The sequence below is a fragment of the Syngnathoides biaculeatus genome, chromosome 9 (assembly GCF_019802595.1).
Source record: "Syngnathoides biaculeatus isolate LvHL_M chromosome 9, ASM1980259v1, whole genome shotgun sequence".
Lineage (NCBI taxonomy): Eukaryota > Metazoa > Chordata > Actinopteri > Syngnathiformes > Syngnathidae > Syngnathoides > Syngnathoides biaculeatus.
This window is the reverse complement of record NC_084648.1, coordinates 18,890,555-18,915,267: the sequence shown is the minus strand read 5'-3', so window position 1 is coordinate 18,915,267 and position 24,713 is coordinate 18,890,555. Positions and strand designations below refer to the sequence as shown.

The 24,713-nt window shown below is 47.3% G+C and overlaps 1 protein-coding gene across 6 annotated transcripts in view; it reads right to left on the bottom strand.

Moving 5' to 3' along the window:
- LOC133505614 (nuclear factor 1 X-type-like) overlaps window positions 1-24,713 on the bottom strand; it is a 213,783-nt gene that overhangs the window by 80,093 nt on the left and 108,977 nt on the right. Inside the window, exon 3 of one of the 6 annotated variants that reach the window (XM_061828815.1) lies at window positions 13,405-13,863. The exons of the other annotated variants lie outside the window; for them this stretch is intronic. Within the exon in view, the coding sequence (XP_061684799.1) occupies window positions 13,697-13,863 (167 nt within the window). The 3' untranslated portion in view covers window positions 13,405-13,696. Of the gene's footprint in view, window positions 1-13,404; window positions 13,864-24,713 lie in introns of those variants that run through there. 6 annotated transcript variants of the gene reach the window in all.

Genomic DNA, 24,713 nt, shown 5'->3' with positions numbered 1-24,713 from the left:
AAAAAAATAAATCATAAGTTAGAGGGGAAAATATGAAATAAACATCTGCAGAGCGCTGGCAGTTGAGTTTGTATTTTGTCGAACCACGGTTATTTCAGTCACAAACACATGCAATTAAATTGATTTGCTCCATTCTTTTTGAAGCGAGTGAAATATATGTATAAAAAAAAAAGTGAAAAAAAAAACAGTCAAAATGTATCAGAGATGAGATCAAACGGCCAGAGATGAGTTGCGGTTGTTGGCAGCCGCCGCGTTGGGTGCCACCCACGCGGGCTGTGCGGCAAAAACATTTAGTGACCCCCCCCACCCTTGCCAACGCCTCAACGTGTGCGGCAATACGCCCCCCCCCCCCCTCGCCGCCCCTGGGGAGGAGCCGGCCGAGCGCTGAGTGACACACGCTGCTCGGTTTCTTAAGAACGAGCGACGGCGAGGGCGAGCCAAACCGCAACCTCCAGATGAGGATCTCGCGGCCTGTAATTACAGAGACGGGGGGGGAGGGGGGGGGGGGCTAGGTGAAGTCGCTCTTTGTTGGTGTTCGATGGTTTCGTTTCATCCTCCTCCTCCTCGTAATATTAATTAGAACCAAGGTGCGCCCGTCGGAGACGGAGGAATGAAAGTTGTCGGGAAATGGAGCCGCGTTCAATTAGGGCAACCGCATATTTACAAACAGCGGGGGGAGGAAAGCCGCCTCGCCGTGACTCATTAGCCCAGCGCCACACTTGCACTTTTGACTCGCGCCTCGACTCCCTCCCTCCCTCCCTCCCTCTCACCCACAGCGAGGAGGTGGGAGATGACGGGCCGCGGACAGAATGGAAAAAACACAAACGTACTCGTGTTGGCTTCACGCGAGGGACGGCGACCACAAAAACAAATAGCGTGCGCCGCACAAACGATCCCGTGAATTAAATGAGCTCATTCGTGCTGCCGCGGTGCGAACTGACACCAAATGGTGTGGATGGGGGAGGCACACGGAGGAAAACATCCATCCATCCATTATCCGTTCATCCTCACAAGGGTGACGGGAGAGACAGAGCCTATCCCAGCTAGCTTCGGGCCCTGAACTGGTCGCCAGTCAATCGCAGGGCAGATAGCGACACCATCACTGAGCGGTAATCGATCGCGCGCCGCCCGCACCAAAGGCGGGCGTGTGTACCACTATCATCAGTGACTGTGTAGGAGAACATGAAAATGGCAACCAAAAAAAAAGGCGGAATATTAATAAAACAGGAAGGGGTGGGGGTGGGGGGGCAAAATTTAATCAGACTGACATTTATTTAAGGGGGAAAAAAATGTTGAACCAGAATGAAAGCATTATTAAGAAGAGATTCAAAATTTTTGGGAAAATTAAATAAAAACATTCGGAGCAAAATGGGTATTTAAGGAAAATATTTGAACTGTATGATGGTCATCGTAATAAGGAAAAAGGTCATTATTTTCAGGGGAAAATAGTCATAAGAATAAAGTGGTGATATGAGAGAAGTAGTCTTTAGTTTTATTTTACAATAATATTATAGGATAAAAAAAAAAACTGGGTATTACTAAAATGCCATAACTGTATGACTAAAAAAGTAGGAATTATGCAGGAGTGAAGAAAATTGATGAAATTGGATCACAATAAACTCTTAGCTGGAAATAAAACTTATTTATTGCAGAAAAGACAATTTTGAGAATAAAATAGTTCTCAAAGGGGGAAAATTAAGTTACAATGCAAAGAAAACAATTTGAAGGAAAATTATTAATAATTAAATTTTGAAATGAGACGCAATACTAAGAGGAAAAAAGATTGAATTAAATATAAAATGTAAATTTTCAGAAAACAAGGCATGCTATTTATTCAAGGAAAAAACATTTTATGATTAAAAGTAGCAGTATTGCATTATAAGAAATCATATATTTATACGAGCAAAAAGTTGATTTATGTAGGGGGGGAAAAGTTATTCAACTGATCGAAAAAGTTGAAATAAATTTAAAAAATGTAATATTAAATGTCAAAATATTGTAACGTGCATTTAAACTTAATTCTGCGGGAATATTATTTCTTTGAGTGTTGCTCCTTTATTTGAACGACACATCAAAGGAAATCGCCACACACCAACGCAACAATATTAACAATATTCGGAAAGATTTTCGAACTCACTGCACGTGGACGCGACGCTCGGAAGCGTTACCGCCGACAGAAGACGGCGTCGTGACGGCAGAGCGGCCCGGGGTCGCAAACGGCGACGACCCCGGGGCCTGAAGCGGGAGCGCCGTTTGCCTGGTCTTGACCCGGCGTGGTGTGCGCGCCATCTGCCCCCCCACATCAAAGAGCCTCCCGGCGGCTCAGTCGTTGCGACCTCTGAACCCGGCGTGCTTCGAACGAGAGGGGCCGCGAGCACGCAACGAGGACAAGCAGACACGAGGGACGCGCGGCCGTTCGTCTTGTTAACTTTTATGGGGAGCGTCGACACGGCCCGCACAAGTGAATCATTAGCGCACATAAACGCTTTCAGTGAGTCACGCGTTTCTACTGGTCTTGAAAAGACAGCTTTCATTTTTAGGAACACGCTTCCTTCGGTCTCAAGTGCGACCTGTCCCGACTGTTGTTTGCACCCACAACAGACAACTACGCAAGTAAATAAGTGCCACCAGGATTTGAATTTGAAATGTAAAATCATCACATTTTCAATAGTTGCTACAATTCGCCGTCTGAAATTCACCGTCTGTGCCACCAACATCCAGCCAATCGCAGTCCCGCTTTCTTAGTATGTGAAGTCACGTGACTAAGAAAGCGTAACTGGATTGGCTGGATGTTCGGCTCTGACCTGAAGTAACCCTGCCTGGTGGCACGGACGGTGAATTTCAGACGGCGAATTGTACCCAGTTGAATTAACATTGAAAAGTTACACTGAAATATCCATCCGTCCATTTTCTTTGCCACTTATCCTCACAAGGATCACTATCCCAGCTGTCAACGGGCAGGAGGCAGGGTTGCGGGTTCAGGGCTCCCTGAACTGGTTGCCAGCCAATCGCAGGCCACATAGAGACCAACAGTCGCACTCACAATCACACCTAGGGGCAATTTCGAGTGCCCAATTAATGTTGCATGTTTTTGGGATGTGGGAGGAAACCGGAGTGGCCGGAGAAAACCCACGCAGGCACGGGGAGAACATGCAAACTCCACACAGGCGGGGCAGGGATCCAACCTGGGTCCTCAAAACTGTGAGGCCAACGCTTTACCAGTTGAACCACCGTGCCACTTACAGGGACCGACCGGGCCAGACAACCAATCGCGAAGGTCCGCATAAAACTGACGCCCATTATAAATTATTGTTATCGTTCCTCTTTTATTATTATTTTTTTTTAAATAAGCAAGCGTAAACCACAAACAAGCATTACAGTAATTCCCGGCCTACAAAGCGCGCCTGGTGTTAAGCCTCGGTACACAGAAAGAGTTTAACGCTAGCGCGGCCGCGCTAACGTGGCGGTGCTAATGCTAAAGCTAGCACGACGGCGCAAACGCTAACGCGGCAGTGCTCACGCTAACTAGCGCGGCGGCTGTGAAAAAAGTCACAGCTCTAATCCGCCTCCCCCAAGGAGAAGCAGCTGAAGAAGAAGAAGAAGAAGAAGAAGAAGAAGAAGATGCTTTATCCATTTATTTATTCAGGTGGACGACACACCTGGCGACTAATTGGGCCACGTCTCCTCCGAATACAGTATATTTTCTGTGCAAACGTCTTCGGGCCCCCGAGCAGGACCTCACGCTCACACACGCGACTGTATTTGAACAAGTCGGTCCAAGCCGCAGTAAATGAATCGCTTATTGGTACACGTGCGTGTCGATACACGCATCATTATGCGCGTCACAGCTGTCGGAACGCGGCGCTCGGCGCGTTTCATTAGGACGTTCTTCCTAAAACACGAAGACGTCCGGGCGGACGGCACGCAATCCCGGCCTCGGCACGCGCGGGTGTCGACCGAACGGACGACACCCGCGCCAAACGGGCGATCCGCGAGGCCCGTTCAGCCCGCGGAGCGGACGTTGTGTACGTAGGGTAAATTCCCGCGCAGGCGTCTTTGTGTGCGTGCGTGCATAAAGCAGCCCTTGACAGCCGTCGGGCACGGCAGCGGCGCAGCCGGTGTGTTTGCATTGGCCGTGTGTCAGCATTCCGCATTCCTCTGCGATATTCAGCGCCCGCGACCTCAAGAAACCCGCCCGGCAGAGGAGCTCGCTCCCTTTGCCCTCCTCCGCCTCGCCCTTCTTACGTTTCACCTTGACAAGCTCCACTATCTGTCTGAGCGGCCTCTTTCGGGCCCTGAACAATTCCGCCACAGATCGTGCGGCATGCCACGGCTCAAAGTGCATTTTTCTCCTTTATTAGGAACTCCTCCACACAAAAGAAGTGCAGTGCAGCCATCTTCCCTCCTTCTTTTTTACAGGAAGCCATCATCCCCGCACAAGTAATACGATGCCACTTTGCACATAGCTCCTCCCTCCTCCTTTAGCCCCACCCACACGTTTCACCTCAGGTGACCCTACACCACCGATCAAAAAAAAAAAAAAAAAAAGACTGGATGGCTCAATAGCCACCAAAACTGAAGTCGCCGTCCGCCATCTTGGTACTCCCAAAACAACCGTGCCAACCTGTGCAGCGTTAATCGCTAGTTTCGTGGCTGTGGGAAAACATTCCACAGGTAATTTAGAAAGATTTATTTTGACAGTGTTAAAGTTTGTTTGTAAATGTTTTTTTTTTTTTTTTAATTTTCTGATGATCTTAATTCACTTGAACAAAGTTTTGTTTACGGTTGTTGTTCACTGTTCGCTCTCTGCTTCCCCTTTAAGGCCGACAGTTTTTCGCGAAAAAGCGATGTCAATATTTTCCCAAACTTCATCAGGGGATCAGTGAGAAAACACATTTTCTGTAAAATTTTTTGATGAATTTCATAATACAGAACTCTGCTAATTGAATGGGATTTTCGAGGAAAAAAACGTCGCACAGACAATTGAACAATGTGTTTAGCACGTATTTTCCCATTGCGAGTCCTTATTTCCAGTGATTGACTAAAAATGGAATGTTTTTATGACACAAAATGCTTAGTTTTTTTTTTTTTTTTTTTTTGCTTTGTTATGATGATAGTGCTTCACTGCGTATTTTGGGAAAAGTTAACATGTCAACGGAAATCGGCCCTTGGTAATGAGCAAGGTTTCTTGCTAGTCACGGTGTTCTACGTCTTTCCTTTGCACTTACCAAGTCCAATTAAAGATCTCTCTTGTTTGTGGATTTTTAAGCATTTGTCATATTTTACAGTGTGCCATTTTGTCCATTTTTAACCCGAAATGAAAAATAAAAAGCTTGAAGCAAGCACACTTGACCTCTTATTTTAGGAACCGTGCAAGTACATGATAGGCACTAAAGAATACCTTCAAAAGTGCATTTTAATATGTTTAAATGGGTTTAAAGTGCAAGAGGAGGGGGAAAATTAAGTTTATCATTAAGTTTAAATGATACGATCCGTTAAATTCTCGCCTATTTGAATAAAAACTAGCAGAAAATAACTTTGCCAGGCAGAGCTTGAAGTACTCGTCACGCGTTTGAAGCGCAGCGAAGTCTTGACGCAACCGGTCAGCCCGCTGACGCCGAGTATCTATCAGGAGCGCACCTTCATCCATCGAGCACAACAAAGGACACGCGTGCGGCGCAAAGATGAAATAACGCGCGCGTCGGCAATACAGTCGGCGGGCAACTTCCTCGACATCAAACACGGAACGTTCCGCCACTCTGGCCGACTTCCAAGATTTCTTGGCTCCTTTGCGTTTCACATACATTTTTATTCCGTGTTAAATCTTTTCCAGGCTCACAAGATGGTGATCGTCAAAACCTTAACGCTCGCTCTCGTGTGAACATCGGGAGACGTTAACCGCTGGTCAATGCGACGAAAATAAACGTAAGAAGCGCTCATCCTGTGACGAGGTCTGACTGACAGCGTCTTGCGGGTGACCAATCGCGTGGCACATACCGACAAACTACCATTCGACGTTGTTCAACATTCATACCTATGTACAATTATGCGTTTCAACATTCCTCGCTCTCGTGTGAACATCGCGAGACGTCAACCCCTGGTCAATTTGATGAATATAAAGTAAAAAACGCTCAACCTGTGACGAGGTCTGACTGACAGAGTGTTACGGGTGACCAATCGCGTGGCACATACCGAAAAACTACCATTCGGCCTTGTTCAACATTCATACCTATGGACAATTATGCGTTTCAACATTCCTCGCTCTCGTGTGAACATCGCGAGACGTCAACCCCTGGTCAATTTGATGAATATAAAGTAAAAAACGCTCAACCTGTGACGAGGTCTGACTGACAGCATCTTGCGGGTGACCAATCGCGTGGCACATACCGAAAAACTACCATTCGGCCTTGTTCAACATTCATACCTATGGACAATTATGCGTTTCAACATTCCTCGCTCTCGTGTGAACATCGGGAGACGTCAACCCCTGGTCAATTTGATGAATATAAAGTAAGAAGCGCTCATCCTGTGACGAGGTCTGACTGACAGCGTCTTGCGGGTGACCAATCGCGTGGCACATACCGACAAACTACCATTCGACGTTGTTCAACATTCATACCTATGTACAATTATGCGTTTCAACATTCCTCGCTCTCGTGTGAACATCGCGAGACGTCAACCCCTGGTCAATTTGATGAATATAAAGTAAAAAACGCTCAACCTGTGACGAGGTCTGACTGACAGAGTGTTACGGGTGACCAATCGCGTGGCACATACCGAAAAACTACCATTCGGCCTTGTTCAACATTCATACCTATGGACAATTATGCGTTTCAACATTCCTCGCTCTCGTGTGAACATCGCGAGACGTCAACCCCTGGTCAATTTGATGAATATAAAGTAAAAAACGCTCAACCTGTGACGAGGTCTGACTGACAGCATCTTGCGGGTGACCAATCGCGTGGCACATACCGAAAAACTACCATTCGGCCTTGTTCAACATTCATACCTATGGACAATTATGCGTTTCAACATTCCTCGCTCTCGTGTGAACATCGGGAGACGTCAACCCCTGGTCAATTTGATGAATATAAAGTAAAAAACCCTCAACCTGTGATGAGGTCTGACTGACAGCATCTTGCGGGTGACCAATCGCGTGGCACATACCGAAAAACTACCATTCGTCCTTGTTCAACATTCATACCTATGTACAATTATGCGTTTCAACATTCCTCGCTCTCGTGTGAACATCGCGAGACGTCAACCCCTGGTCAATTTGATGAATATAAAGTCAAAAACGCTCACCCTGTGATGAGGTCTGACTGACAGAGTGTTACGGGTGACCAATCGCAAGGCACATACCGAAAAACTACCATTCGGCCTTGTTCAACATTCATACCTATGGACAATTATGCGTTTCAACATTCCTCGCTCTCGTGTGAACATCGCGAGACGTCAACCCCTGGTCAATTTGATGAATATAAAGTAAAAAACGCTCAACCTGTGACGAGGTCTGACTGACAGCATCTTGCGGGTGACCAATCGCGTGGCACATACCGACAAACTACCATTCGACGTTGTTCAACATTCATACCTATGTACAATTATGCGTTTCAACATTCCTCGCTCTCGTGTGAACATCGCGAGACGTCAACCCCTGGTCAATTTGATGAATATAAAGTAAAAAACCCTCAACCTGTGATGAGGTCTGACTGACAGCATCTTGCGGGTGACCAATCGCGTGGCACATACCGACAAACTACCATTCGACGTTGTTCAACATTCATACCTATGTACAATTATGCGTTTCAACATTCCTCGCTCTCGTGTGAACATCGGGAGATGTTAACCGCTGGTCAATTCGACGAAAATAAAGTAAAAAACGCTCACCCTGTGACGAGGTCTGACTGACAGCGTCTTGCCGCGTGGCACATACCGACAAACTACCATTCGTCACCCAAAAATTGTTTTTTTTTTTTTTTTTGGGGGGGGAGCAGAGGACCGAGAGAAAACCAAGCACAGGAAGGCTGCAGATCAGATTCAAACCTGCAACCTCAGAACACCCCCCCCCCCCCCAACGTGACGACCGCCGTGAAAAAGTTGAGTTTGAGGCAAATCTTTCGGGAAATGTCATCAGCGAAAGGCAAACTGCGAGGTGTGACGTCGGACGTGTGTCAGGGCGGGGTGGGGGGGCGGTTGTTGAGGATGGGGGCGGGGGGGAATCTGTCTGCGCCCATATGTGTGTAAGACTATGCGGGAGCGTATGTGTTTGTTACGGATTAAGAGCTTCACCCCTGGACCTCAAAACGAGATAGGAGATTAGCATTACACATGGCACCACCTGGCATTTTAAGCCGCCGCGCCGTAACGACGACAACAACTTTTATTCGACAACAGCCTCACGTTTGCCACGCGCTCGCGTCGTGGCCCACCCCCCCCCCCTCGATCGCCCGAGCCGAACCGCAAGGTAAAGGCCGCAAGGAAAAGGGGGAGCTCGCTGCACGCCGGCGTCTGGCGCCCGATAATAAGCCGGTGTATTAATAGAGATGAGCCTAAATGGCGACAGTGTGCACCGGGCGAGGATTTAGCACCGAGACGGACTTTTACTTGGCACGGGACGGGCCAGATAAGACGCACGGCAGTTGGCACCGAGCTTAGAGGGGGCATCCCATTAACACCCGTGCGAAGCGTTTACCAACCAGAGAGCTGCGCTCGGATTTGCTCATCATGTCAAGATTAAAAAAAATACAACACAATAAAAAAATACTCGGGGCTTTTTCCCCCCCTCAACGGGCGTCCATGGTCGAGGCCCGATAGAAAATGGCTGGTTACTCGCAGGGGCCGCGGTACAATTCAAAATAATATAGTTATGGGAATATTGTGCGATATACTGTACTGTACGAGCACGAAAGCCAAGTAAACCAGTACACACATTTGTCTTCATGTGATAAGTCCAAATGAGTACAAAATGATTAGTTATTAAATGAAAATGGGAAAAATCTGTTGCCTGGTCCTCTCTGCAGTTGAGTAAATAAATCAGGGGTGTCAAACAAATTTTTGTCGAGGGCCGCATTGTAGATACGGTTTCCCTCGGAGGGCCATGATGACTGTGAAACCCTAAAAATATGGAATCAACTCATCATATTTACAATTTATGAATTATTTTTATAATCAGAAATCAAGGGAGATGAGTTTTTCGGTTATTTTTCACGTTTGGCAATTGAAAAATGCTTGTATTATCACAACATTATCATTTATGGAATAGGTCATGTCATTATCCAAGCCGCTTATCCTCACACGGGTTGCAGGAAAGCTGGAGCCTATCCCAGCAAGCGTCGGGCAAAAGGCGGACTACACCCTGAACTGGTCACAGGGCAGATATCGACACCATCGCTGAGCAGGAATCGACCCCACGCTGCCCAAACCAAAGGCAGGCGTGTGTACCACTACACCTTTTTGAGGCTGAGGGCTACTTCGTGAGCACCGATGGTGTGAAGGGCTACATGACCCGTTTGTGGCAAATTTCAGATTCAGTTCATTGCACGTACATCAAATGTTTTTGTTTTAATTGATTGTACCAAATGACATCAGGGAGATTTTAAAATTTTAATTCACGTAAGCAAGTCAGATACAGAATTTAAAGCACAAATAATAGTAACAAATTGTGGCCTATGGTATTTTTAGAACATACCTCGCGGGCGCCTTATATGGTCCTTGCGGGCTACCATTCGCCCGTGGGCGCCGCGTCGGTGACCCCTGACCATCAGTGACATTTATGAAATATGACAATTTGAAATTTTTGCTCCGGATTTTCACAAGAACCGTGGAAGTTGACAAACTAGATTCTGCCTTTGCGGGCCACATAAAATCATGTGGTGGGCCGGGTATGGCCCCCGCGCCTTGAGTTTGACGCCTGCGCTCTAGCTGCTATTTGATGAAAATATCTTAAAACTGTCCACAAAACTAAATGATTTGCACTTCCGGTATTTGCCATCAAGCCGACTGGATTCGTTTAATCTATCGAGTTTCAGTTTATTATAGCTGTGAACTCAAAGTGACGATACAAAAAAGTATTTGACACGGTGTATATTTGTTTCCAGCTCATTTATCCAGTCTCCAGTATTTATCCCATGAGCACTTTTTTTATTTATTTTGTCATCATGAAATGATGTCATCGTTCTAAGCAACATGACGTGAAAGCCAAAACCGGCATAAGCCAAAACCGGAAGCACTTCCAGGCGGCGTCCCGAGATAACGATCGACCGCAAATTACGGGCACATTTCTCCAATTGACCGTCCTGTTACTTTTGCCTCAATGATTTAGTGCTCGTCTTAAATAAGGTGGCAGTCAAAAAAAAAAAAAAAAAGAGAGAAAAGGAGGGAAAGAATGACTCCACTCGGAGGAGCGCATGAGAAAAAGAGGAGAAAGACGGAAAGAGCGAATGGAAGAGACGAGGGTAATTGCAGGAAAGGCGGCTCATTAGTCTGTCACGATCCTCGATCTAACCCCCAATTTTAGGTCAGGGTGAAAATAAAACGACTACAACTTAAACGATTCTCCGTAGCCCAAAGTACTCGTTCCAGAGGAACAAAGAAAAAAAAAAAAAAACGTTGACCTTTTTCACTTTAACTTTCGACCTCACCGGCTGCGTCGCGCGTCACACTCCGTACCTCCTTGCGAGGCCCGCCGGGTCCGCTCGCCCTCGCCAAGAGGAACCGACTGGAAACGGACACAAACCCGACGGCGCGGGAGACAATCAAAACACCGGCGCGATGAAACCGCCCGTAAATCCTTTCGCGGAGCGCCTCGTTGATCCGAATCCCGGCTCGGTCTGACTGAAAAACTGCTACGCTCGTCAACTGCTGCAGGGATCGGGCCCTCTGACCTCTCGCGGTTTCTGACTTGCGCTCCCGGGGAACGGGTGATGAGATTCCCATTCCTTTCCCCGCAGAGTCGACGTGGTGCTCTCCTCGCGAGCGAGGCGCTCTGAGCGGCCGTTTGCACATAAAACGTTCAACTTCGAAAACTACAAACGGGCTTTTTAATTAATCGTCTTGATTGACGATGGGGGGGGGGAGAAAAAAAATCAATTTAATGCTCAAAATCATCGCCTAGCTTGACTTCTTGAGCTGGAAAACTGGCCCAACAGCACCTCTGCTGGTTGCAGCCAAGTACTGCACTGCAATTTTTTTCAATAACAATACATCAAATTCATATGACTCGGGTCTGAACACTCAAAGATGCTTTACAGCGCACAGCTTCAACCATCAAGTCCACACAAGCAGATTTTCCACAATGTATTAATATGGCGGTCGTGATTGAGCGTCATGGCAACCGGTGTGTGTGTGTGTGTGTGTGTGTGTGACCAGTGTTTTCAGTCATGCGTGAGTAGGTCACCGCCCAAAAAATATAAAGTTGCTAAACTACAAGGACAGTGATGCCTCGGTTCTCGACCACAATCCGTTCCAGAAAACGGCTCGAGAATGGAATTGTTCGAAAACCGAATCGATGTTTCCCATTACAATGAATGGAAAAAGAGATAATGCGTTCCAAGCCTAAAAAATTTGGCTTTTTAAAGCATTTTTTTTAGCTTTTCCCGCTAATAAACTGCATAGTAGAAATACATGTATAGTTTAAATACTTCATATAATAAAATGCTTAAAATAGTAGAGTACACAAGGCTGGGAGTGCATTGTCGTATCTGTAGCGACTCGGCCCCCAGCCTTGTAAACTTTTTTTTATTAGCAAAAGTGCAGAATAACTTTAAACAAGCAACTTTCCTTCTTTGGAGGTTGTACGGTAGTCCCCAATAAGAAGAAAAACAACCACGACCGGCACACATCTGTGTACACAGGCTACGTTATACAGAACAACAAAAGTACGCTGGTTGCGCCACGCGCTTTATGTCATTTCCGTTTTATTTTTCGGAGGGCGGTCGAATTGACAATAACCAAGCGCGTCGTGGGTAGGTCATGTTATTTCTGGCTTTTGTCTGGGGCGTTCGAGTACCGATTTTCGTTTCAAGACGGAAGCAAAAAAATCTTGAAATTTTCATCCGAAAAACAATTTGTTTGAAAACAGGGACGTTCGAGAACCGAGGCTTTACTGTACATACAGCTATGACACGACTTAAAAGTACTCCACTGATACTGCACATTCAGTGACAAATTGTTTGCCAACCACTGGCCTGGAACGTACTCGACTCAGGGGCCAGATTTTTTTCTTAACGGTTCGAGCCGAAAAGGTAAGAGTGAGACCGGTGGAATACATGTGCCGAGGAAGTGACTTTTACTGCTATGTTTTTTTTTTTTTTTAACCGGCCCTGTTAGCGCTGCGCTAGCATTTTGCTGGCGTGTTACTGGCGTGTTTCGGTGATTTTTTTAATTGGTATGTTTTTATTTTAACCTGCCCTGCTAGCGCCGTGCTAGTGTTAGCACTGCACTAGCGTGTTGCTGGTGTCTTAGTGCCGCGTCTCAGTGATTTATTTTTTTTTTTTTTTTTTTAAACCAGCCCTGTTAGCGCTGCACTAGTGTTAGTGCCGCACTAGCATTAGCGCTACACTAGCGCGTTTCTGCCGCGTCCCAGTGTTTTCACCGACTCTGTTTGTGCTGTTCCACCGTGTTGCTCATGTGTAGCTGCCGCGGCTGTTTTTTTTAATTTTTTTACCAGCCCTGTTTGCACTACGGTGTTGTTGCTATGTTAAGCTAAGCTAAGGTATTAAAACTCTGTGTACCATCTTTCTGTGTAAATATCTCGCGTTTCAATGTGGGTGCGGGTTATTTATGTACCAAATGGTATTTCTTTTACAAATGTATCATCAGGTGCTGTCTGTAGGCCAGAAATTGCGGTAGTTAGCTAGACGGTCCACATTGGTCCACTTTTGAGGACCAACAGTCGCTATGATGTGTTTGGCTCCAATCCTGGTAAACTATATCTAAAATCTCTCTGTTTTTTTTTTTTTTTCCAGGGCAGACATAAAAAAACAAAACAAAACAATGAAAGTAGGTTAGAAAGGAGAACTTTGACTAATTAATGCCCGGCTGGAGAAAGCTAAGCTAAAGAGAAGCCTTCTGCTGCTCCAGAACGAACCGGATGAGGATTTCCTCCATATTACATCAAAACTAGTCCTGAACTCGTGCCGTCGAATTTGGCTCCCCCCGAAATGACTCACCACCCCTCACCAAAACACGTTCTCGCAACAGATGCAACGAGAAACGTGCGTTTCAATATCATGTATGCTTTGACAGGACACAAAGAGACAAATGTGTGCTGGGGGATATTTGCATACGCAGCCCGATATATATAAATAGTGTTTGCTCATTTATTATACATTTAAAACGCCCCCCCCACCACACCCCCCCATGCATGCCGCCTTCCTGGCTCTCGTTCTCCTGTCTGCCGTCTCGTGTGGGAGGCAGGACTGGGCAGCAAGCCATCCCGCATCAATATGCGGACTGCTAAAACGCTTTGCCGCAGCAGCCCCCCCCCCTCCCCGAGCCGTCCGAACGGAGGCGAGTTACCCCGGCTCACGTTAGCTGCTCGTTACTTAACAGACGCGAGAGAGGGCCGGGGGGGGGGGGGAGGGGTTAGGGTTGGGGGGGTCACCGGTGACCTCATTCTGGCGAAAGGGCTGCAGCGACAGCCCACGGATGCAGACGGGCACCAGCCAGTGCCACCCTGGAGGCACCTTGGCTTCTACCCAGGCAAAGGATCCCTGGGAGCCACCGTTGCCATGGTGCCAGCCAAATTTGGGTCCAATAAATGTGAGGGGGAACAGGCGGCGGAGGGGTTCGGGGTGGCAAGACAGAGGACAGAGAGGGGTGGGACGGAGGGGTGGGGGGTTCCCGAGTGGCATGGCAACCCTAAAAAAAAAAAAAAAAAAATCAACTGTAAGTCACAAAGAAGCCCCAGGCACAAGTGAAACGATCATCAACTGACATTTTTCATAGCCGACAAAAGGCAGAAATTGATAAAACGCGCATTCTGGATGCAGCTGATAAGATGCAAAGGAAACGCACCAACAACAACAACAACAAAAAAAACAATCTCCTCGCAGTATTCTCCCGCTTTCACATCGGTGGAATTTCAAGTGACGCCTCGCGAATCTCACGGCGCGCCGCGGCAAGGCCGCCGCGCTCCGGCGAAGACGCGCTCGTAAACGTGAACGGGTTCAAAAGTGGAGGCAAGACGAATTGTTCACGTCTGCTATTCAAACGCGGCGATTGAATCGGAGCTTTTAAAAAGTGCCGTTTCCTTGGCTTCCGCTCTATTCAACGACGCGCTAAGTGCTTTGAAGTGACTTCGGCTTGATCCCCGCGTTCGCCACTTTAATGGAAAAGTTTGAAAGATGCGCATGAAAGAGCTCTTAACGACGACGGCCGCCGGTTCACCGGGGCGTCCCCGGGAGCCCGACTCGACCCCTTGCAAACGTGACGAGGGTGGACGACATCGTGCGTAGCAAAGATTACAACAACAACAAAAAAGTTGAGAGACGCCAACATATGTTTTCACACGCACGCTTTGCGCGTAGATGCACGGCGGCTTTGCCAAAAAGAAGACAAAACCCTGCGCCGCTTCGCACGTCCTCATTGGCCCGTTCGCCGCCCCCCCCCCCAAATCCACACCAGTGATAAAGAACAAACAAAAACACCCCCCCCCACCTTACCCCGCTCGTTAAGTCTGCGTCCACCTTCCATCTGCTGTGCCCCTCCCTCAAAAACAAAACACAAACAATTGCCATCCATTCCCCTCCGAGCTCATCCTGTTATCTCAACGAGCGCCGCCGCCGCCGTCGTCGACTTCCTTTCTGTCTCCTCGAGAGAAAAGAGAGACTCTCCTGTTCACACACGAATGGCGTCTTTTGATGGAGCGCTGAGGCCTTGTTTACCGCCACTGCATTTATTTACCGTTTTTCAAGTCGTCATTGAGGGACTCTCCTTACCGCCGGCCCCCACGCCTCCAGTCTCAGCCATCGACACCCCCCCATCCCGCTTTCTTCCCGCCGTCTAGTGTCCTAGATCTGTGTCCAAACTGATTCGAAGCTTACTCGCTTACACGGATGCATGCCAAATTTGATTCTCTGCCTTCCGCTGCGCTTCTCCCCGCCGCAAACAACCCCCCCCCCCACCCGCCCCCAAAAGCGGACGTCTATCTTCTGTGATGAACTGCTCGCCTTCTCGTGGCGTCGCCGACATCAAACGGTGGCCTAGTGGTGCTCCACAAACTCATTTCAACTTATCCGACAAGCTAAAACCACAAAACAAGGTGATGTATCATGTATATTAAAAATATCCATCCATTTTCTTAGCCGCTTATCCTCACGAGGGTCGCTCGGAGCGCTGGAGCCTATTCCAGCTGTCAACGGGCAGGAGGCGGGGTCCACCCTGAACTGGTTGCCAGCCAATCGCAGGGCACATTGAGACAAACAGCCGCACTCACAATCACACCTACGGGCAATTTAGAGTGTCCAATTAATCTCGCCATCCATTTTCTTTGCCGCTTATCCTCACAAGGGTCGCAAGTCATGCTAGAGCGTATCCCAGCAGTCAACGAACAGGAAGCGGGGTACACCCTGAACTGGTCGCCAGCCAATCGCAGGGCACATGGAGACAAACAACCGCACTCACAATCACACCTAGGGGCAATTTAGAGTGTCCAATTAATCTCGCCATCAATTTTCATTGCCGCTTATCCTCACAAGGGTCGCAAGGAGTGCTGGAGCCTATCCCAGCTGTCAACAGACAGGAGGCGGGGCACACCCTGAACTGGTTGCCAGCCAATCGCAGGGCACATGGAGATAAACAGTCGCACTCACAATCACACCTAGGGGCAATTTAGTGTGTCATAGCAAAAAAAAAAAAAAAAACTAATGTGGAAAATAATGCCACTGATGGTGTAGTGGTGCACACGGGTGCCTGTCATGCGGGCAGCGTGGGATCGATTCCCGTTCAGTGATGGTGTCGATACTGACTGGCGACCAGTTCAGGGTGTCGTCAGACTTTCGCCCGTCGCTAGCGGGGATAGGCTCCAGCTTTCCCGCAACCCTTGTGAGGATAAACGGCTTGGAGAACGACATGACATAATGCGGAAAGTCCCAGCTGAATGCAAAAATATCGAGTTCGTCTGCAATGTTATGTTTTATAAATATGGCGCAAAGGTCAAACAGCATTTGGAGCTTGAACACCCATGCGTGACACCTCCCTGGATGCTTCGCTAATCTGTTGAGACTTCAGCTCAGCGAGCGTCACAAGGATGAACTCCAAAAAGTGGCTTTTATGTTAGCTGTAGCACTCGTGATGAAGATTGATTCAAGCAATACATACAAAACACCACCAGCCAGCAGTATGACACTGCAAACGCCTTTCTGTTCTCGTTCCATGAAGGGCGAGTAGTTTTGCTTTATTGTAGTTTTAATCTCCATTGATTGTTAAAAAAAAACATACCCGCTCAATCACTAGAAATAAAGATCTAATTATCACTACAATAACTGGAATAATCTGTAAATCGGACACAGCACATTGTTGTTTCACTCGAATTTGTAATCATGTGAAATTGAACCAACTCAGAGTAGACCCCACGACTGTGAGGCAGGACGACCAACCACTAGGCCTCCGTTCTGTCCCGCTTTTTCATTTTGAATAAAGTTTTGGTGCCGAAATGTTAGATAAAAAAAATGCCAGGCATCGTAACTGAAAAAAAAAAAAAATGAAAAATGCCCCACAGTCAAGGCTCACAACCTCTCGATGGATGGCCGGCGTTCAAGAAAAACACAGATAATGGTCCTATTGAGCACTAAAATGTTTGCACTTACAAAATGATTTTGACGTTTTTTTCTGCAATCCTCGCCGCTAATGAGGCTAGGGGAGGGCCTTCGTTTGAACCCTAAAGAGGAATAAAAAGAAAAGGGGAACGTGTGAAAGAGGAACGGCAAAAAGAGACGAGAAGAAAGCGCGGATCAGAGGGAGGAGGTTGGCAGGGAGTGTATATGAAACGTTGGCATCTCGCGCGCGAGCGGCAGCGCCGTGCCAACGACAGCCGACGACGCTGCCTCTCACTTCCACGACGTCAGATTTCTTGCGTTTGTCCACGTTACCTTTTTTTTCCCCCCTCAACTTGTCAACCGCATGTGCAAAATCAAGTCACCGAAACATTTTTAATGAGCTTTTTTTCGATTAGTTTTAGCGATTTAAGGCACCGGTGTCAAACTGAAGGCCCAGGGGCGAGATCTGGCCCCATCACATCGTTTTATGTGGCCCAACGGAGCAAGTCAAGCGGGTCGACTTTGTTTCTTGAACCGGTTTGGCGCTCTCATTTTGGTGGAATCTTTTTCTACTTTTAACAGCCATTACGAGCATTTATTTTTCACCAAATCCCCTCTTTGCATACATGACATACGGAGCCCCGAAAGGGACATTGGAAAAAAAACAACCAACTGGTTTCTCATTGTAATGAGTAACTAGTCTATTGCATGTGACCATATGAATAATAAAAAAAAACCCCAACCCTTATTCCTTATCCAGGAAGCTATCGCTAGCAGGTAAATAAGCTATGACTACCTGAATGCAGGAAGCTACCGCTATCACGTAAATAAGCTATGACGCATAGGTAGCCGTTTTTCGATGTTCTCTTACTCATGAGTTACAATGAGTAACTTTCTCATGAGTAAGTTACTCATGAGTCGTGCACATGCACACATGCAATGGACCAGTTACTCATTACAATAAGAAACTTACTCATTACAACGAGAAACCAGTTGGGTTTTTTTTCAATGTCCCTTTAAGGCCTCCGTACTACTAGTTAGTTACTCATAGTAAATCACGTGTAAGTTACTCATTACAATGACAGTGTCAAAAAACTGCTCCCTATGGGTCGTAGCTTATTTACCTGCTAGCGGTAACTTCCTGAATAAGGAATAAGGGTCTTTTAAACATGCACACAGGAGATGGACTAGTTAGTCATTACAATGAGAAAGTTTCTCATCACAATGAGAACCCAGTTGTCTTTTTCTTCCCCAATGTCCCTTTAGGGGCTCTGTTCCTTCCTGAATAAGGAATAAGGGTATTTTCTACCTGCACACATGCAATGGACTAGTTACTCATTATAATGAGAAAGTTTCTCATTACAATGAGAAACCAGCTCGTTGTTTTTTTTTTTTTTCTCCAATGTCCCTTTCGGGGTTCCGTAATTACAAAATAGCTGCACACTAAAATATTTGCTTGCCACCATTTTCAATCTCAATTTGTTATTTGAAACAACGAGCAAAGGTGAGGGCAATTTTGAGTATGTAATAATACGGCGACGTGATTGCACATTTTACGTCTGCGCGGACCTCGCGGCTGCAAAAATGACTTTGACGGCCCCGATTTCCAAAAGGTGTTTTGAATGTGAATGCAGCAGGTCGGACGGGGGGGGGGGGGGCGACGCTCGGGCCTCGCGACGGTTCCGCCTGTGAACAAGCCGACCGCCCCGGCAGGCCGGCCCGATAGTGAGCATTACCCGCAGCGCCCAAACACCCCCGACCCCCCCCCGTCCCCCCCCCCCTCCCGCTTTTTCTCCTCCTCCTCCTGTCTGCCTCTGCTGAGGCCGTCTAACACTCCTGAGCGGCAATGTGGATTTTGGGGACGGACACATTACACGGTTGGAGCGGCAACAAAAGGCTGAAAAGAGAGCCGGCGCTGGGAAGACACCGTATTAATGCAGACAATGCCACCCCCTCGTTGCTTTTGACTCTCTTTTCTCCCCCCCTTTTTTTTTCCTTGCTCCATCTAGGCTTTTTGTTCCATATTACAATCTTTTGGCCGACTCAGCTAAAGTCATTTTTTTCTTTTTTATCACCCTTAGATGCGCCGACACGCACGTTTTATTTGACAATCCTTGACAGTTTTAACGTGTAATTAAATGTAATCAGTACTTATTAAAGTGGGTTCCGCGGTGTGTGTATCATGCAACATGAAATTAAAACATTGTCAGGCAAATAATACAAATAATTCCCACCCCGATGGAAATGTATCAAATTACATTTTTCTATTGTATACGTAATTGGACACTATTAATCTGTGATGCAATAAATATGAAAAGGCATTCGGGAGCTCGAACGTTATTTCGTGCAACTCAAGCCGGAATTGTTCAACGGTTAATTAATGCAGCCTTTGACTTTAATATCACGAAAGGAGAAGAACATTTTTTTTTAGGAAAAATGACCAAATTAAGAGCTAAAACGTTTGCTAAAACAGAGAGCCACTGTTTAAGAAGAAAAAAAAAAAAGCAGAACGAAAACATCCAAGCCTGCACTGTGAGCCTGGCCTGAGGAAAAATGCGGATGTGACAACTGAGTTTATTCAAACTGACAAGAAGATTAGGGCAAAATGGATTAAAAAACTGCCTACCCGTTCTACCAATACGAGCGACTTGAAATTCCTCCGGAGTAATCTTCCGCATATCAGCAAACACTAAACGGAAACAAACGGCGGTACGGGATTTGAACCGCCGTCTTTTCGCCGAGCGACGCAAAGCGAAAAAAAAAAAAAAGCAGAACGAAAACATCCAAGCCTGCACTGTGAGCCTGGCCTGAGGAAAAATGCGGATGTGACAACTGAGTTTATTCAAACTGACAAGAAGATTAGGGCAAAATGGATTAAAAAACTGCCTACCCGTTCTACCAATACGAGCGACTTGAAATTCCTCCGGAGTAATCTTCCGCATATCAGCAAACACTAAACGGAAACAAACGGCGGTACGGGATTTGAACCGCCGTCTTTTCGCCGAGCGACGCAAAGCGAAAAAAAAAAAAATTCAGCGGGCCCGGTGCGACTCGTCAGTGGACAGCTCATCTGCCGACTAATGACCACAACGTGGTCGGATATTTGTTTTCCCCTCGTGCACTCGAGTCATCACCGTCTCATGGGCCGAATGAAGATCCTGCGGTTTTTTTTTTTGGATTGATGGAAGTACGAAGCCTCCATTCTGCTTGTGTGTGTGTGTTTTGGAGTGCACAAACGCACAGCGGGGGCTTTGGCTTCCACCGATCCCAGGATCGGTCCAAATACCAGCCTCTCTCTTCCGCGGCCAAGACGTTCCCTTTTTCTAACGCGACAAGCTTCTCCCTTCTACCTTCAACTCAGCGTTTAAAAAAAGATGGGCGGGCCGCGGTAAACGAAGGCCGTCGGGCGAACGCGCTGCGCGGGAGGAGGGCTTTTCTCAGCCGCCGGCGGGCCCGCAACACAAAAGCCTCGGACCCGACGGACCCGCTCGGTGTCTGTCGACACTTCGTCGGGCGCGCGCTTCGCCGCCCGGGGGGGGGGGGGGGGGGCATCCCCGGGGTGCTGCCCCGCACGCAAACGACACTCACGCAACGAGGAGCGTCCGCTAGGCTGATGTCATGGGAGCCGGAGGAGGGATCGGGAAATCATTAACTACAGATTATTTTCACAGAGGGAGGGGGTGCGAGGGGGGGGGGGGAGCGGCAAATGTGGAATCCATAAGTAAACTTCCAGCATGCTGGGAGCCATTCATCATTGTTCACCTTGACTACAACATTTCCCTCTGTTTCCTTCTGCTTTGTGTTTATAGGGATTTATTTTCCAAAACCACAGAAATTCTTGAAGAAGCAGGGATAAACCAACACGGTGTTTTGGGGGTTACCCCCCCCCCCCAAAAAAAAAAAATAAAAAAAGAATCCACTCAATTCGCCGAACCTCGGATACGTGGGGGTCCGCTGTACAGTGCTAATATGGATTACAAGAAGTTGCTTGGCCGTGTTTTTGTTTGTGCTGCAAGCTTCGGTTTGATTGTAGCGGGAAAAAAAACAACCCCAAAAGAAACGAGTCATTCGGATCCTGTCATGCCTTCGATTGAGGGCAACGAGAGCACAGGCGAGGCCAAAATGACAAAATCCGAAACACTCACACGGAGCTGGGGTGAGGCCACCGATCTAAAATAAAAAAAAGACTGGATGGCTCATTGGCCACCAAAACTGAAGTCGCCATCCGCCATCTTGATACTCCCAAAACAACCTGTGCAGCGTTTTGTAACTGTGAGAAAACATTCCACAGGTATGTTAGAAAGATTTACTTTGACACTGTTAAAGTTTGATTGTAAAGGTTTTTTTCTTTACAATTTCTGATGAGCTTTCACAGCGTACTTTGGGAAAAGTTAACATGTAGGGAAATCGGGCCCTAGGCAATATGCAAGGTTTCATGGTAGTCTTTCCTTCGCACTGCGCCTTTTTTGGCTTACCAAGTCAAATTAAAAATCCTTCATGTTACCAGAACTGAAAAATATCAAGCTCACACGACCGGTCTTAATTCTACATGCCAAACTTTGAGGAAAAACCGCACTATAATCCAACCTGCAAAGCGTGTCCTCCGCACGTTTTGGGAGTACCAAGATGGCGGCAAACTGGCTCCAACCAAATCGACATACCGCTCAACGTCTATGTGCTATCCAGTCTTTTTTTTTTTTTTTTTTTAAGATCAGTGGGTGAGGCCACAAACTGCATCCAAATATTCAAACCGAACCCTAAACCAGCTCCTGGAGGTCACTCACTAGGCTCCGCCCCTTAAAGGCAAACACCCAAGTGCAACAAATAGTCCGGTGAAGTCATTTCTTTGGTTACAATCTTCTTGATGATGCTGTACTACGCTCATATACAACCTCGTGCTATTTGTCTTGATCGTTCTTGCGGTCAGTGAGTCAGGGGAGGGGTCTGGCCGGCACGCCGGGGGTTTCTCCCTCCAGGCGGGATCTGGCACCGGCGAGCGCGTGGCCCAGTGCGGAGCCGTCACGGCGCAAATGGCACGGTGCGCACATTTCACACCTCCCTCGGAGTGACTGCAAATTTCCTGTGCTGTACTTTTTTTTTTTTGTTGTTGGGGGGGGGGGATCGCAAACACATTTGAAACATCTTTTCATGATCACACTTGCGGCTCGCGAAAGGAATAAAAGACGCGGGCCCGAGTTCCAAAGTATGAGTAAGTCCAATGAGCTAACTTTGGCCCTGACAAATGCTTTTTTAATCTCTTTCCATGCTCGGACAAATGATAAATGTGCTGCGTTTTAATCTAAAACAGAGCGATGTGCGTATTGTTTTTGCGGCGCACATCAAACACGTGAGGTAAATGGATGGCGGCGGCGATAGCGCCCGACCACCTTCGCGGGGCGTCGGAGCTCGCTATCCCAGCAGACGCTCATTCATTCAGTCGCTCGGAGGAAGTGTGCCAGATTGCGGTTATCGCGCAGAACGTTGGCACTCGTGGGCCAAGAGATCGCTATCGCCATGATAATAATAACAGTCTGAGCGCCCGTAGAGGACCTCCGCCAAGGGTTGCCGATTCCGCCGTCTTTGCTTTCGCTGCTACTGTTGACAAACTCAGGAGGATGTAAGGGACTTGGCAGCAGACGGCCAGCAAAAAAAAAAAAAAAAAAATGCGGAAAACATAATCCAAACCAGTCCGGTAGCTGTTGGTAACGTATATAACAAAGTAGTAGCAAAGTTGGTTTATAAAAATAAATATGCTGTATGTTATTAGTATTGTTGCCAGAGTCATATCTGTTTTAAAAAATAAAAACAAAAAAACTAAAGAAAAACACTTGCTAGCAATTGTATTTATTAAAAATGATGTGGAATTATGTCATTAGGAACAGAAGATATAAAGGTGAAGCTGGGTCACGTCACCGCTTTGGAAAAACAGAAAAAATTATTTACATTTAGTTATAAAAAGTTATTTTTAGATGTAGATTTAAAAAAAAAAAAAAAAAACAACAACAATGAATGAATGAATGTCCATTATTTTATATCACTTATCCTCATAGTGAGTTGAAGCCTACTGATGCCAGCCAGTTGCTGGGCACATATCAATAACCGAGTATTCACACTTGCGGTACATATTGCAATATTTGGTAAGCTTCGCCGCGAGACCTGCGTCGATCGGCTGCGTGAAACATTTGAAAAACGGACTGCGCCGCGTTAGCTGGCGGCGCTCAGGGAGTCCCAGACTATTGTCGGTGTGAAAAGAAAAAAAAAAAAAAAGATATTTTAAAGTCAGCGCGAAGACCGTTCATCTGGCGCGCCTCGTGCCACCGAGCGGTTGGGTTACAACATCCAAAAGCCATGTTGCTCTTTATCTGAGGTGTCTGAAAACACAAGGACGTTTGCCGCGGAAGACGGCGGCGCGCCGCGGCTCGTCCCGCCACGGCCGCGGCGCTCGCTCCGTCAAACAGAGACGGGGGGATCTGGAAGCGCTGGCTGAGGAACAGCCTGAGAAAGCCTGACAGAGAGCCCGGAGATTCCCCGTGGCAGCTTTTTGCCACTCTGTCATCAACAAAACACAAGACGTCTTTCTGTTCTTCCCACACCAAGCGCGCTCGGGCGCTGCCAAACAGAACAATCGCCATCGCAGCCTCCTCTCTTCCTTTCCAAGGCGCGCTCGCCGTCTTCCACAATATAAACAAAAGAGATGAGCGCAGACGTTACCTCTGCGCGAGCGACAATGAGGGCCGCGTTTAAGGAGACAAAACGACGGCGCGCACGGGATCAAAAACGGGGAGCAGGGGAGGCGGCCGTGCCAAAGCCCGACAAAACGCGCGGCAAACAAAAACGAACAATGGGCACGTCGTGTCATTCATTGTGCGACTGAAGCAAAAAAAACCAACAAAAAACAAACAAAATAAATAACATGAACGCGAGAGAAAGAAAAAGTGGGCCTTCCCGACTGCCGAACGCGCTCGGACGACCTGAAACGTTTGACCTTTGGGCAGGTTGGAAGACGGCGCTTTGCCCTTTGTCTTTGCTTTCGTCCCCGCCCTTCGCCTCTCGCTCCCCGCAGGCCCCAAATGTTCTCTCTCCAACTTCTGGAGGAAGGAAAAGCGCCGACGCACACTGCCGCCGCCGCCGTTATGCAAAGAGGGGAAAGGGCGCAGCGAGGAGGCGACATCACGCAGGGCGGCCGTGTGCTCGGGACTGACGCTGCGCGCCTCGTGCGTGCGTGTGCAGAAAAAAAAAAAATAGATTCCAGCTGCTTCGAGCGATCGCTACATGCTAACAAAACAGTGGCAAAATAAAGAACCATAAATCCAAATGAAATCTTGACCACATTGATTTTAGTCACTCAAAAAACATTTTGATACATTTCGCAAACTATTAGAAAAATATTGGGTGGGGGGGGGTTACATTGGATAAAAACATGCAGCTAATTGGTGGACACTGAACATAATTTGTCAAGAGTGCACATTTACTCAATACTGCAAAGAGATAAAAAAAATTTTTTATCATCCTCCTCATTAAAATAGGACATTTGGAAAAACACTGAAAAAGGATTTCCTCACGCGCCACAAATCCACCAACACAAAACGAGGCTGCCAGAGTTGTGAGGTGTTTGGCCCGGGCTGACGTTGCGGCTTCCTACGAGTGTGCGCGCTCGCGTGAGAGACGCTGGTTGACGCTCATTTGAAATGCCCCAAAAATAAATAAATTCAACGAAATATCCAGCTGAAATAATATTAGGTCACGAGCCGTTGTTTGCGCCGAGTATGGCGAAGTGTGTTTTTAGAGGATTTGGCTGCAAAATGCGTTTCATGTGCACGTGTGTGTGCGTGTGTGTGTGTTGGAACAACACGACAATATTTTGGCTGGGTGTAAAATGGCTGCATGGGAAGCTACGGCAAGCAATGTTTGGCTGAATGCGTGTGTGTGCATGCGCGTATCCATCCTGGTGGG